The 13729-nt window shown below is 33.6% G+C and overlaps 2 protein-coding genes across 2 annotated transcripts; one reads left to right on the forward strand and one right to left on the reverse strand.

Annotated features, from left to right (window-relative positions):
- Positions 1–3576: 3576 nt before the first annotated feature.
- Positions 3577–4741, reverse strand: LOC130961909 (probable CCR4-associated factor 1 homolog 11). Its single transcript, XM_057887949.1, has one exon. The coding sequence runs from the start codon at positions 4528–4530 to the stop codon at positions 3673–3675; it is 858 nt and encodes a 285-aa protein (XP_057743932.1). The 5' UTR covers positions 4531–4741; the 3' UTR covers positions 3577–3672.
- Positions 4742–9600: 4859 nt separating this feature from the next.
- On the forward strand, positions 9601–12255 carry LOC130961442 (ubiquitin-conjugating enzyme E2 variant 1C). The gene is made up of 4 exons (XM_057887337.1): positions 9601–9855; positions 10613–10752; positions 11263–11388; positions 11713–12255. The coding sequence occupies exons 1-4, from the start codon at positions 9822–9824 to the stop codon at positions 11851–11853; spliced, it is 441 nt and encodes a 146-aa protein (XP_057743320.1). The 5' UTR covers positions 9601–9821; the 3' UTR covers positions 11854–12255.
- Positions 12256–13729: the final 1474 nt, after the last annotated feature.

Genomic DNA, 13729 nt, shown 5'->3' on the forward strand with positions numbered 1-13729 from the left:
GAAAAATAATATTAATAGATATCATATAATCATAAAAAGAAAAAATAAATTATGGTTAATAATTTTTTTATCTTTTCAATATATATATATATTAATAAAATTTATAGTTAAATAAAATATAATTGATTTAAAAATGAGTGACTTTAAAATTAAAATTAATTGAATATAAGTAAAATAAAAAATTGCTATATGTATTCATTAAAAATAATATTAATATATTATATAATTATGAAAAGAAAAAATAAGTGAGTTTATAATTATTGTTAAATAAAAAGATAATTAATTTAAAAATGAGTGAGTTTATAACTAAAATTAAAATAAAATAAATAAAAGTAAACTATTTGATGAAAGATATCTATATATATTATAATTTGCATATATATAAATGAAAATCAACACAGCTCAGCGGCAAGGAGAGGTTTTGATCTTCCAGCAGGTAGGGGTTTGAACCCCATATCACACATTTTGGATAATTTGCCTTTCAAACGGTTCGGTCAGACCGGTCTTACCGAGTTTGACCGGTTCTCACCGGTTTACTCCGGGTTTGACCGGTTCGTTCCGGTTTTATACCTTGTACGGTCCAAATATCAAACCGGACCGGTACTAGATCCGGTTCACCGGTTTTTCGGTCGAACCGGCCGGTCCGGTCCGGTTCTGCTAACTATGAGTAGTAAATAAATCAATTTATGAAAAGAAGAAATTAAATCTGTTTTGAAAAAAAGAAGAAACACCTTTTTCTTTGCCAACTGTAACATCGTCGATGCCAGAACCTCCATCAGCAACGTCGCCTCTCTTTCTTCTCCAATCTCTCTTTACCGAACGTTATTTCTGCATGCAGCAGCCCCACGACCCTTCTCTCTTATTAGGCGCGCGACGATGACGTTCTCCTCCGCTAGGTCAGGGGCGCGATGAAGAACGATCTTGCTGGAAGCAGCAAAGATGACCCTCCTCTGACGCAACAAAGATGACGACGCTCTTTGACGTGACGGTGTTGCCTCTGACGCAACGATTATCCTCGGACTGGGTCAGGGTGGTTACGACGACATTCTCCTTGGCTCAGTCAGGCACATGACGATGACGTCCTCCTCAGTTGGGTGAGACGCGTGACGGTGCAACGCGATATTCTCCTCGGGTAGGATTCTCAGGCATGCGACTGTTGTGGTGAACAGTGACCTTGAGATCGAGAGGGGAAAGGAGTAAGAAGGGGAAGCACAGCGGTGAGGGTGGAGGAGGGTGGCGGCGCCGCAACGATGAGGGGAAGGTTGAGATTGAGAGAATCCCTTAGGTAGCGTTTGATTTGAAGTATTGAGACAGAGAATGAAAGATTGAGACTCAGTATCATGTTTGTTGGCTCAGAGACTGGTACTAAAATTTCTATCTCTGTCCCTAAAATTTCAGTATTTCAGTACCTCCAAAAAGTGAAGACACATGGGACTGAAATTTTTAGAGACAGAGACTGAAACTTTAATAACACTTTATACATAAAATACTCTCATTTCAATTAATTAATTCCAATTTTACGTTTTGTACAAATTAAATTAGAGTTTCATTCTTGTTTTAATTTCCGTCTTCCACTTTGCACCAAACAGAATACTGAAATTTATTTCTATCTCTGTCTCTTAATCTCTATCTCTCAATCTCAGTCTTTCAATCTCTGTTTCTCCACAAAACGCTACCTTAGGTTTTCAAACTTGATGAACTGAGAGGTGAGAAGTGACAGTTTAGAATGTTTGAAAGTGTAAAACTAATATATAAATCAAGGGTATTTTAGTCATTTCCTATGATGAGATTATACAGGTACCCACAGGACGAGGACCTCTATCCCCACTCCCTCCCTGTTTTTTATACAGGTCCCCGCCTCCTGCAGGGAAAAACTAGCCTCCAAAACCATCCTTGCCATGCCTATAGGTGATGATGGGTTCACTGCAAAATTTTTTATTTCTCTTGGGATGTAGTATGCAATGATGTCTTTTAGAGCAGCAGAGAGTTTCTTTGGTGGAGGAAGAATCTTAAAGGGCTTTAACATACTCAAATATGTTTGATTTCGAAGATTCCAGATGCCAAAGACATGACACACGTCAGACCAATTAGTTTATCCTCAGTTTTTTATAAGATTATTTTAAAGAATCTAGTGCATAGATTGCAACATTTTATGAATGATCTTATTAACCTCAATCAAAGTGTTTTCCTGAACGGTAGACTAATTTCTGACAATATTCTTGTGACTCATGAATGTATGCATTATTTAAAGACTAAGAAATTTGGTTTGGAATATGAGATGACCATTAAATTGGACAAGAGCAAAGCGAATGATAGAGTTGAGTGAAGTTTCCTATAGTTTATAATGGAGAGAATGGGGTTTGATGCTAGATGGATATTTTGGATTTGGGAACTTGTCACTATTGTTTTTTACTCTGTACTTGTGGAAAGACATCCTTATGACTTTTTTAAGCCAACAAGGGGAATCCATCAAGGAGAACTCTTGTCTCCATACCTCTCTCTTTTTTGTGGAGAAGATTTTTTTTCATACTACCCAGGGCAAAATAAGATGATACAAGGTATTCAAATTTATAGAAAAAGTCTAGCAGTTAGCCACTTTTTTGTGGATGACTCAATTCTGTTCTATAAATCTACAGAGAAATCCTGCACTAATATCCTAGCTCTACTCTATGACTACGAAACACTCACTGGATAGAAGGTTGAATAGACAATGAAATTTTAGCTATAGTAATCCAAAAATCAAAACATATTAGAATTGGACATTTGAACATGGTATACATGCTAAGCTCTTCAGTTATTGAGTTTTTTGAACCAAAGAATTAGGAGTCATCCAAAATCATAGAAGCATGTGCATTTACTATTCCATACTATATTCTTCAACTAAGCAGCTCTTGCATTTCAAAAATCATCAAAGTAGCAAAATAAAAAGAGGGAAGGTTGTTGTCAACAGATGAATTGAAGATGAATTGATATTTTCTAATAAAAACTACATCAATCTGCACAGTACTAAGTAATGAATCTGCATGAGACACAATCTTATTTTCCGAGGCAGAAATAGCTATATGATTCAATAAAACATTATCTGAATTCTTGAGTATACATTAGCACAAACATTTCTGGAAAATATCTATTCAATCGTATATAATACTAACTACTAAGTAATGAGTATATGCAGAACGTACAATTTTTGAGGCATAAAGTAAGGCCAGAACTGCTTGCATTCATGTGCTCAACATTTTTTGTTACTCTATTATCATGTACAAGTTTTATAGGTAGCCCTAAGAATAGATGAAAATCTGCCCCCTTTGAAGATGTGAGTAAAGTATGACTTACAAACCATCAGTGACTCTTCCTCTGCTTCCATTTGAAGCAAAATTGGCCTCAACAACATCATCCATGGTTGCCTGAGAAGCAAAAATCAGAATCCAAAGCATTCCTCAACTAAGCGTTAAAATCCCACTCTACTTGAAATTCATTACTTTTGAAATGCACACTTCCAACAACAATGCTATCAATCTACTATTAACAAAAACACAATCAACACGTAAAATCTAATCTCATCTACACATATATGCATAATTTAAAGGAAATTTTCATTATTAAGGACTAACCACTTGCAAAGTCTACACAATTATTAGAACAAAAAGTAAAAAAGAAAAACTCGGAAAAATATCAAAAGATCTCTTCCAAACCATATAATACCCCAGCATATTTAGCCAAACCAGCATCATCTTCTTTACCGAAGTAAACTTCTCTTATCCTCCGGAAACCATGTAGGGTCAGCAAGCTATCTGAACCAGCTTGGTGACTCTTTCCAACAACCCGGTCCACCTTCAACATCTTGCAAACCCGGTCCAATCCTCCATACAGATTTGAACAGAACCTAATCAAGTGTTTCACATCAAAAACCCTATCCCCAAAGAAGACCCTAACCAGCCCCAAAAATTTCCCCAATTCCACCGGCAACTGTTTCTGCGTCAGCATCTTAACCAAGTATCCGAAATCGTAAGCACTGTGGAACGTTATCCACGAAACGTCGTCGTTGCAGACGAGCCCCGACGACATCATGAGCTCGGCGAAACGCCTCGACTCGATGCCGAATCTCAAATTACGGTCGAAATCGATGCCCTGGCGGCGGAGAAGCTCGACTGAATCGTGCGAGTGAGGGTCACGCGCCACGTCGAAGTCGTTGAAGTTGAATTCCCAAATGAAGTTCTCTGAGGTTCCGAGGTTCGGTAGGTTTCCCTTGTTGTCCGAAAAAGCGAGTCCAATCTGTATGATTGGGAGACTGTCGACGTTGGATTTGAGGACGGCGTAGTGCGCAGAGGGGCGGCGGAGGTTGGAATCGGCGAGGCGGCGAACTACGACGCCGGGGAACTCTGTGTCCATTGAGATTAGAGGGAAGGAACCGATGATGGAACGGATCAACTTGAACTCCGATTCGAGATTCGATGACCACACTGATCGTGTGACGATGACGGGGACGGCGGAGGAGGTGCCGTGTAGTGACGGCGGAGAAGGCACGATCATGGTGTTTAGCTGAAAAGAATCTCCGATTTTTTTTTTTTTTGGGGAACGGTTACATTTTAGGGTTTGTAATAATGAAAATGAGAAGAAGGAGAAGACGAAGGAAGAGAAAGAGAGAGAGTGATTAAGAGTGTCATTGAATTTTTATAGGAAGAGAAGAGAAAGAGATGAACAACATTTTGGTGTTTACGTAACTCTCCTTCCTTCTAATTACCGCTTTGGTAGCCATTGCCCTCTTTCTTATTTCTTTCAACCTTTTTAATTAATTATAAATAAATTATTATGAATTACGTTAGTCGGTCCTCAAAATCTTTGTTACCTTTTTGTGTGCTGTGTGCATGTAATTACTAATTAGGACTCGTCAAGTGTGTTTAAAAATAAAAGAAAAAATAAAATTGTTTGTAAAATAATAAAGTAAAGATTTAATTATTTTTAAATCAATGCAATGTGATTTATACGTAATAAAAATTATATTTATTATTATTATTATTATTTTATTTTTATTAATGTTCTAATTTTAAGTTTTGTATATTTTTATATATTTATGCAGTGTGATAATATCAACTAAAATATTAATTAAAATAGTAAAAAATTTATGTTTTAATTAATTATTAATTAAAAAGATAATTTATCATTCAAATTGATGATTGTATGTATTATTATGTTGATTGGTTTTCATTTATGAGATAACAATCATGTTACATGATGTATAGATTAAAGAAAAAAGGGGTTAAACTCTAAAGTAGTTTTTAAGATTTACGAATTGTATTAATTTAGTCTTTAATTTATTAATTGTACTATTTTTATTTTTTATATTATAAAAAAATATATTTAGTTGATCTTTCACTTTATTTTTGGCCATTTAACATTATTGGCGGTAATGACATGACAAATGAAAATCACGTTATACATCATATAATAATATCGTACAGATTATGACACTAAAACACTTTTGGAACAACGTTGTTTGACAAATTTTGCGAGTTAAAATTTTAAAACTCCAAAGTCAGTAATCATTTCATCTTCTTCTTTCTATGAAATTAAACACTTAACGATATGCAATCTTCTGTAAATGTTGTTTAGGGTTTGAAGGGTGAAACTATTCGACGGAGTGAAGTTCGCTCGCACTATGAGCTTTGTGTACTTTGAGAAAAGGATGGTGAGTTTAGAGAGCTAAACTATAATTAAGATGATGACTAAATATTATTGGGTTATTTGTTTGTGTAATTTATTTGGTTTAGTGTGCAGAAAAATAAGTTAAACAAAAATGGACCAAAAAGTTTGAGATGCAGCCCAAACTCCGTATGATCCATGCATGCACACAATATATCTCACACATTAATCATTCATGGAGCAAGCCCACTCTGTAACTTCAAGTCTTTATCTTAAATGGGAAACGGCTGAACCAAGAAAAAGAAAACAAGCCATATGTGTAGAAAATAAAAAAGAAACAAGTTGGCCCAAGTGATAGAAGCCCAGTTTGGTTACTAAACATGTTTAGCCCAATAATAATTGTTCACTTCAAGTGGCTAAAAGACAAAGAAGCTCAAATTGGCCCAAAGTCTTCATAAACCATTTGGTGATCACAAGGAAGCTTCCTCCATGAACCAAAAGTCTAAAACATGACTTTATGCCTTGGGAATTGGAAGCTAAAATTCAATTGAGTTTAATGTGCTTTGAAAGCTTCACACGTTATTTTATCTATTGGGTAATGGAAGTGAAAATTCAATTTGGTTTAATTCCATTTAATGCTTCCTTTGAAAGTTTTCTCTCTCTTCTTTCTCCTCTCTCTTGCTTTCAAACACTTCAATCTATCAAAGAAAAAGATAGAAGAAATAAGAAGTCACAGAAAAACCTATGAAGAAGAAAGGCTATGAAAGATATTTGCTACAAAAAAGAAAGATTTGGAAAAAGACTTTAAGATTTTTGTTGCCAAGAAAAGAAAAAGATCGGCCTCGGTCAGGAAACAGATCTTCCTTGGTAAAAAGTTTATTTCCGTTTTTGTTCCACTAAGAAGAAGATAGCTTCTGAGTCTCAAGCTGGAAGAAGCGAAAATGGAAAGTTTGAAACTAGCTTGGGTCAGACACTCATCAACGCTCATAATCAATTCTTAGAGCAAAAGTCAAGATCAATTGCCAAGATTGAAGAAGATGGAAGAAAAAGGATGAGAGAGATGCATGCAACAGATTCGGGTGATCTCTCTCTCCTCTAGCGAAGTTGCCGCTACTCTGATGTTGGAGAAGAAGACAGTGCTAGGGTTGAACGTGATTCAACCTTGGAAGCTTCACTCTTCTATATTAAGGGTGAACGGCTAAGGTTTGAAGGCAAGGAGTGAGAGCACACGTTTGGGTTCCCATAGCTCTTTGAGTTATTTATTCTTCTCCTTCGTGGCTTTCATTGAATAATTCATTTTCTCAATTTAGTCTGTCTATGTTTCATTGGGAGAAGGCAAAATGTGAGATTTTGTAAGAAAAAGCTAATGAGTGGAAAAAGGCAAATAGTTAAAGAAAAATCTATAGTTATCTCAGAAATTTTTGTATGTATTTTTGTTTTGTTGTCATGATCCTGAGGAGATTTCCTTACAAGTTGGGTTAGCACTTTGTCGTTGAAAGCTAGGTTTGAGTCATAGTCAAGTTCAGGTTGGGTTAGAATGTGGACTTGTTCCCTTACAAGTTGGGTGAGCATTTTGCTGTTGAAAGCTAAAGTGAGTCCTAGTCAAGTTCAGGTTGGGTTAGAATCTGTACTTGTCCCATATAGGACTGGGTAGATCTTAGGGAGAATTGGTGAATGTAATACTGTTAAAAGATAGTGAAATTTCATCATTGTTGTGATGGAGACTGGATGTAGACTGCATTGCACTTAGCAGCTGAATCAGGATACATCTTGGTGTGATTCTCTCTTCTTTGCTTCGTTTATGCTTCATGCACTCAGGAGACAAAATGAAAATGTCTCTCAACTTCTTATGAGACAAAAGTAAAAATATATCATGAAGTTTCTGTACAAGGACAAAAGTAATGTTCTGCAAAAAGGATAGCTAAGATTCAACCCCCCTTCTCTTAGACACAGGTTACCATCAAAGGAGAAAGATGTAGTGGATAATTTTTTTTATGCTTTTCTTCTACATCATCATTCCAGAGAAAAACCTCACGCCATGTTTTGTCCCTAGTTTGTATGAAGTAGGGTTAGAAGTTATGAACATACAAACACTTAACAATCATTTTTAAGAAAAATACTTACATTGTAATTGGGACAATTGAAGAAGTGTTTATTTTGGTTAGTATCTGTTGCAAACCATCGGAGCACAGAACAACAATTGCACCCACAATATTTTGCCACCCACAAACCTGGAGTCCGACTTAGAGTTCTTGATGTTAATAGCATAGAGTTTTTTTAACTCTGACTCACACTTCCAATTATAATTCTACTTTTAGTTTTAAATAAAAACAACAAAAAATAAACATTGGTGAACAAAGAGAAGAAGAAGAACGATAGAAAAATGCTGCTAAATTAGGGTTAAAATATATAGAGAAACTATATTTAATCAAATAGTTTCAACTGGCAATTCAACTGTCCGTTACATACTCCAGTGTGGCATGCCAGTGCCATATCACTGTCAATGGCAAGATTAAATGGACGAAAATAGGACGAGGGACTAATTAAGTGCATTTTTTACAATGTCAAAGACTTAAATAATATATTGACAAATAAAAAACTAAACTAGTATAATTTGTAAATCTCATAAATCATTTTAGAGTTTAATTAAAAAAATTAGTTATTAAGTATAAAAAATATAAAAAATACTATATGCATAATTTTTTTTGTCAATTAAATTTAACTAAAGTAAATAATAAAATTTGAATGAGTAAATAAGTGAGAGTAATAAAAAAATGATTTTTAATAGTCTTAAACCATTTTAGTTGGACTTAATTAATAAAACAATCTATACATTTATTGTTACTAAAAAATATATATTTAATATCTTATAGAAAATATTATCAACTTATCATACTATTTTAAATACAATAAATTATTTGTCTGATACGTAGTTAATTATTTTAGTAGGCATATTTTTATTATTCTAATAATTGATTGTTAACTTAAAACAATGTGTGAACTAATATTATAAATATTCACACAAATACATAATACTTATCTTTTATGTAAATTGAACTTTAATATAAAATAATTTTATACCTACATTAAATATTACGTTAATAACAATAATTACTATACATGAATTGATTAAATAATTATCTAAAAAATAAAATTAATTAAATAATCATGTAAAAGATTGTATACAATAAATAAATCAAAATTAAAGTCGTTTAATATACATAAAACATTTTTATTACGGCATCCATCTACTTATTTCTTTTAGTAACATTACTTTTGAAAATATCACTAAAAAATATCGTTTAATCTTAGTATACCAAAATATAAAACATTTTATATAGTCGTATAATTACATTAATTTTTTAAATAATTATTATATAAAAAATAATTATTTTTATTAATATGACATTATATAATTAGATATAAGTATAAAATTATTTTATAATAATAATATGTTAAAATTAAATTTAAAAAAATATTTTTTAAAAAAATTATAAAACAAGCGAGCTTATTAGAAGCAAATGGGCCCTTTGGTCCAATAGGAAGAAATTATGCGAGTTAAGTTGGTTAAATGATAATCAAGTTGGGTTATTCTAATAATTAGTTCATTAGTTTATTTAAATAAGTGTAAGAAGTTTGAATTTTGTCTTGTACATGTAGTAACCCATTAGCCAGCCATAAATCTTTAAATAGAGTTCAGTAGCGCAGTGAATTAGTTCTTGCCCTGTCGGATTGAGAGATACCGTGAGAAACTATAAAAAATTGGTTAAATAATCAATTTACTTGTTTATTTAAATAAGCGTTTGAATTTTAATTTTTGTAGGTAATGATCAATTGGCCAATAATAAATCTTGAAATAAGAAATAAGACCCATTCTTTTTTTTTTCTCTTATTCTCTGTCTTTAATTTTCCATTTCTCATCATTAAGTAGACAAAATCCATAATATTACTACATTACCCTCTAGTCTCACATTTTTTTCCTTCTTTTTCCTTTGTTCCCTTATTCGTCAGTCGCGCACACACACCCTATTCCTTCTTTTCTTCTCTTCCCAATTCCCAATTTCACCGCACCCCAGATTCTCTCCTTCGCTTCTCTCTGCGTCTTCCCTCACCAAACTTCGATTCTCTTTCATCAGATCCGCAACATCCACATCGCCAAAACCCCTCTATCTGCTATATCCATGACGCTTGGCTCAGCAGGATCCAGTGTCGTGGGTGAGAAACCCTTATTATACACCTCAACCGTACCTTTTCCTTTATAATATCTCTCTCGTTTTCTTTTTTTTTTTTCTTTTTCTTTGTTGATTTTTTTGTTTCTTCGAGTTTCTAGATTTTGCTCATGTTTGTGTGCCGTTGACCTAGAACATTCGATGCGTTATTTTTTTCTCGTTAAAAACAATAATTAATAAATATAATATGTATGTTTTCTTGTTTCGTTTTATGCCGGTGGAATTTTGGATCGTGATTTCAGTTTTCTCAGCTGGGGGCTTTTATTTGTTTATATTTTTTTATGGGTTTACTTTGATTGATGTATTAATAAATTAGCCTTTTGTTTGATTTTGTGCATTTCGTTTGTAATTTGAATTTTTATTCGTGGGGTTGAGAACTTGAAAACTTGAAATGATGGTTAGTCATTAATAATACCTTGATTGAGTGATAAATGCATTGTTGCATGAGTTAATTCTGCCATTTCAATTACTGAGATTGTTCATGAAACATGTTTTTGATGATTTTGAGGTTCAATTAAATATGTTACACTTGTTTAGGGTTTAAATAAATTGGTTTGTCTATAAGTATACAACAACAACAACAACAACAAAGCCTTGTCCCACTAAGTGGCAATGTAATGTTATTATGAATCACTGTGTGGCAATGTAAATTATTTCTCTTTGATATTAGAAGATGCTAATTTTTCAGCTAAATTTAAGATTGGTAGTGTGAGTTGTTAAGTGTGGTTTATTCTCGGTCGCAGTTCCTAGGAACTTCAGATTGCTGGAGGAACTTGAACGCGGAGAAAAAGGTATTGGAGATGGCACAGTTAGCTATGGAATGGATGATGGAGATGACATTTACATGCGCTCTTGGACTGGAACCATCATCGGCCCCCACAATGTAAATAGCTATGTTGCCGCAATACTTCAATTTTACCTTTTGTATGTGTGTGCATTTCAGCTTATTTTGTCTAAACAATTGAATTAACATGAAGCAATTAGCTTAATCCTCAATGCTAGAATCAATTAAAGTGTGGAAGTTAGACTTTCTAAAATTTGAGACCTTACTACGCAGCTCTTAGCAACGGAGCATGTGTTTGTGCAAGATTCAACTACCCTGTCTATCTTTCTGAAACTTAAGTATGCATGATGACGTTGATGACTGCTAACTTATAATTGGTAGTGTTATTAATAATAGAATGACATAGTGTATCATATATATGACCTTCTGTTGGGGTGTTGGATTGTTGCTATTGCCTGATTAATGTAGCGTATTTGCTCCAGTTGTAGAGAATTCTAGAGTATAAACTATTTATCTATCTATAAATTTCAAAGTTTAATCTAAGTACATCTTTTTCTCTGTAATTTACTTGAAATAATTGTGTAATTTTTCAATTTTTTTCTCTGTTAGACTGTTCATGAGGGAAGAATTTATCAGTTGAAGCTGTTCTGTGACAAAGACTACCCAGAAAAGCCCCCAAGTGTTCGGTTTCATTCAAGGATCAACATGACTTGTGTTAATCATGAAACTGGAGTGGTATCATTTATAATTCCATACATGCTTTCAGCTTTTAAATATTTCTTGTTTAGAGCATGATGTTTTCTGATACATAAACTATGCTTACTACAATGTTTTCCACTTTGAATTCTCTTTCGATAACTTTGAGATGAATGATAGCATATAGTTCTAACTAATGAGAGGAATATCGAAATATATTCCTCCTTCCCGGTGATGAGAAAGTGCAGGGTTGCCTCATCCCCATCCCTTATCACTTACGGTTTATACATGGTTTTCTGATTTAACGAACTTGATGGCAAATTTTCTTTGTAGCAAGATTTATAGACTTGTGAATGAAAACAGGTTGAACCAAAGAAATTCGGCCTTCTCGCAAACTGGCAAAGAGAGTACACTATGGAGGACATACTTACCCAGCTGAAGAAGGAAATGGCCGCCCCTCATAACCGGAAGCTTGTCCAGCCACCAGAAGGCACCTACTTTTAGCGTCCAAGGTCGCATATAGATGTCGGGATCATATTGCATTTGCAGTATGCAATATATAGTGTGTCATGCCTTTTGTGGATCATTCTGAATTCAAGATCATATTAGGGGAATGCCCCCCTCCCCAACCTCCCAAAAAAAAGCTTCATATTTTCCCTCCCATGGCTTCAGAGTTGTTTTTAATTATCTTTGTTAACTGTGCTGAAGGGGATGCTGTTTGATTAAAAAAACAAAAAATCAAAACTGTGTGTGTCAAATATTGAAAGCAACTCTTTTTAAGTAGTAATGTTCCCTTCGGATTAATGCTTTCAATTTTCCGCTTTTATTTTCTTTCTTTCTTTATTTTTATGCATTGTAACATGTAAGTAAGCTGAAGCCAAATGGAAAAGGGGCTATTGCGATTTAGGATGGATTTGTTGCTTACTCATATATGAGGTGAAAATCGTGCATGCTCTTAAAGAGTTAAGACGTTAGAGTATATTTAACAAGTGTTTCAAACTTTTGAGTATGTAGAGCCACTTGTTTGAGTTCTATATACTCATTTCTATTATTTAAATTTGGCAATGTGATCCTTGAAGAGGATAATAGCCATTGGTGTTTGAATTGAGTTCTATCCTTCTCAAGAGATGTCACTTAGACTATTTTGGATTAAGTAATCTCACTGTTAACTAAAGAAAAAATTTAACTCATTCTCTTTCTTAATAGGATATTGTGTTGATTTATTTATTATTTGATTTGGTCTATATGAGTGGTTTGAGAATAGTAACTCTTTGTTTTTGTTTTAAGAGTTTTTCTATAGTATATATTAAGGTTTTAAATATAAAAACCAAATAGTGTTTCTTAAGTATTTATTGAATTGAGTTCAATCCTAGTTGATCATAACAAAGAAGAGGGCTCATTTGTTAGTCGTGCGGCAGTTATCTGCATAGTGGTGGGAGGTTACTGCCCTGCCTGCGTCGCTGAACTTGTAGTGGGAAGGTCTTAACTTCTTCTCCAAGTCGGGTCGGGTGCCAGGTCATGTAGGCTTGGTTTGGGGTCCGAGACTTGTCATGTGGTCTTAGTGGCTTTATTGGGCCAGGTTGGACCCAATTGCTTTTGGCGTGTACTAGGGCTTGTTGCAGATGTTTTGCCACGTTCCTTTTAGAGAGTGGATTAGATCCTCCCTTTATATAATAGTGAAATTGGTCTAGTGGTTAGTTCATAAACAAGTACCGTGAATTTAAATTTTGTCTTATGCATACAGTAATTTATTAGCTATTGATAAATTCTTAAATAGAGGTTAGTACTACGGCGGATTAATCCTTGATTTGTTGGGTTGAGGAATACCATAAAAAAATATAATGTTTGTTGAAAATCTAAAATTTTGAAGTTTTCAATGTTTTTGTAATACATTTATCAAAATAAGTAAAAGATTTATTTTAAGTGACTTTAACATATGTCTTTTAGCAACACTCTATTTTTATTATTTTTGTTTCTTTTTAGTACTATAACTAAGACAACCAAAGTAGTTTTGGTTCATTATAATGACCGGATAAATGTTTTAAACCCTAAATTAAAATAGAAGTTGTTCTATCATACAATTACTACCAAGTTACCTTCTCTATCTAAGGTCAATTCATACTGAATCTCATCCTTATTCTATAGTCATTTCATGTTAAAAAAATTAAATTGATTATGCAATAAGTTAGACTTTTAGATGACGGTGTGAAAGTCATGAATAAGTAGGTATTCTAATTATGTTACTCAATTATTTGGCACCCACTAATTGCGCATATGGTATTATATTATTGTAGGTGTCACATGTCACATGACCAAATTAAAAAAAAAAGGTTATTCTAATAATATAAGCAAGTGGCTTGGGACATAAATTTGCAATTAG

The sequence above is a fragment of the Arachis stenosperma genome, chromosome 2, assembly GCF_014773155.1.
Source record: "Arachis stenosperma cultivar V10309 chromosome 2, arast.V10309.gnm1.PFL2, whole genome shotgun sequence".
Lineage (NCBI taxonomy): Eukaryota > Viridiplantae > Streptophyta > Magnoliopsida > Fabales > Fabaceae > Arachis > Arachis stenosperma.

What these genes read in the sequence shown, in the direction of transcription:
- LOC130961442 (XM_057887337.1), top strand. Translation starts at nt 9,822, where the DNA reads ATGACGCTTGGCTCAGCAGGATCCAGTGTCGTGG. An exon ending in AGCAGGATCCAGTGTCGTGG is followed by an intron (nt 9,856 to 10,612) that starts GTGAGAAACCCT and finishes TCTCGGTCGCAG; the next exon opens with TTCCTAGGAACTTCAGATTG. An exon ending in CCATCATCGGCCCCCACAAT is followed by an intron (nt 10,753 to 11,262) that starts GTAAATAGCTAT and finishes TTTCTCTGTTAG; the next exon opens with ACTGTTCATGAGGGAAGAAT.
- LOC130961909 (XM_057887949.1), bottom strand. Translation starts at nt 4,530, where the DNA reads ATGATCGTGCCTTCTCCGCCGTCACTACACGGCACCTCCTCCGCCGTC.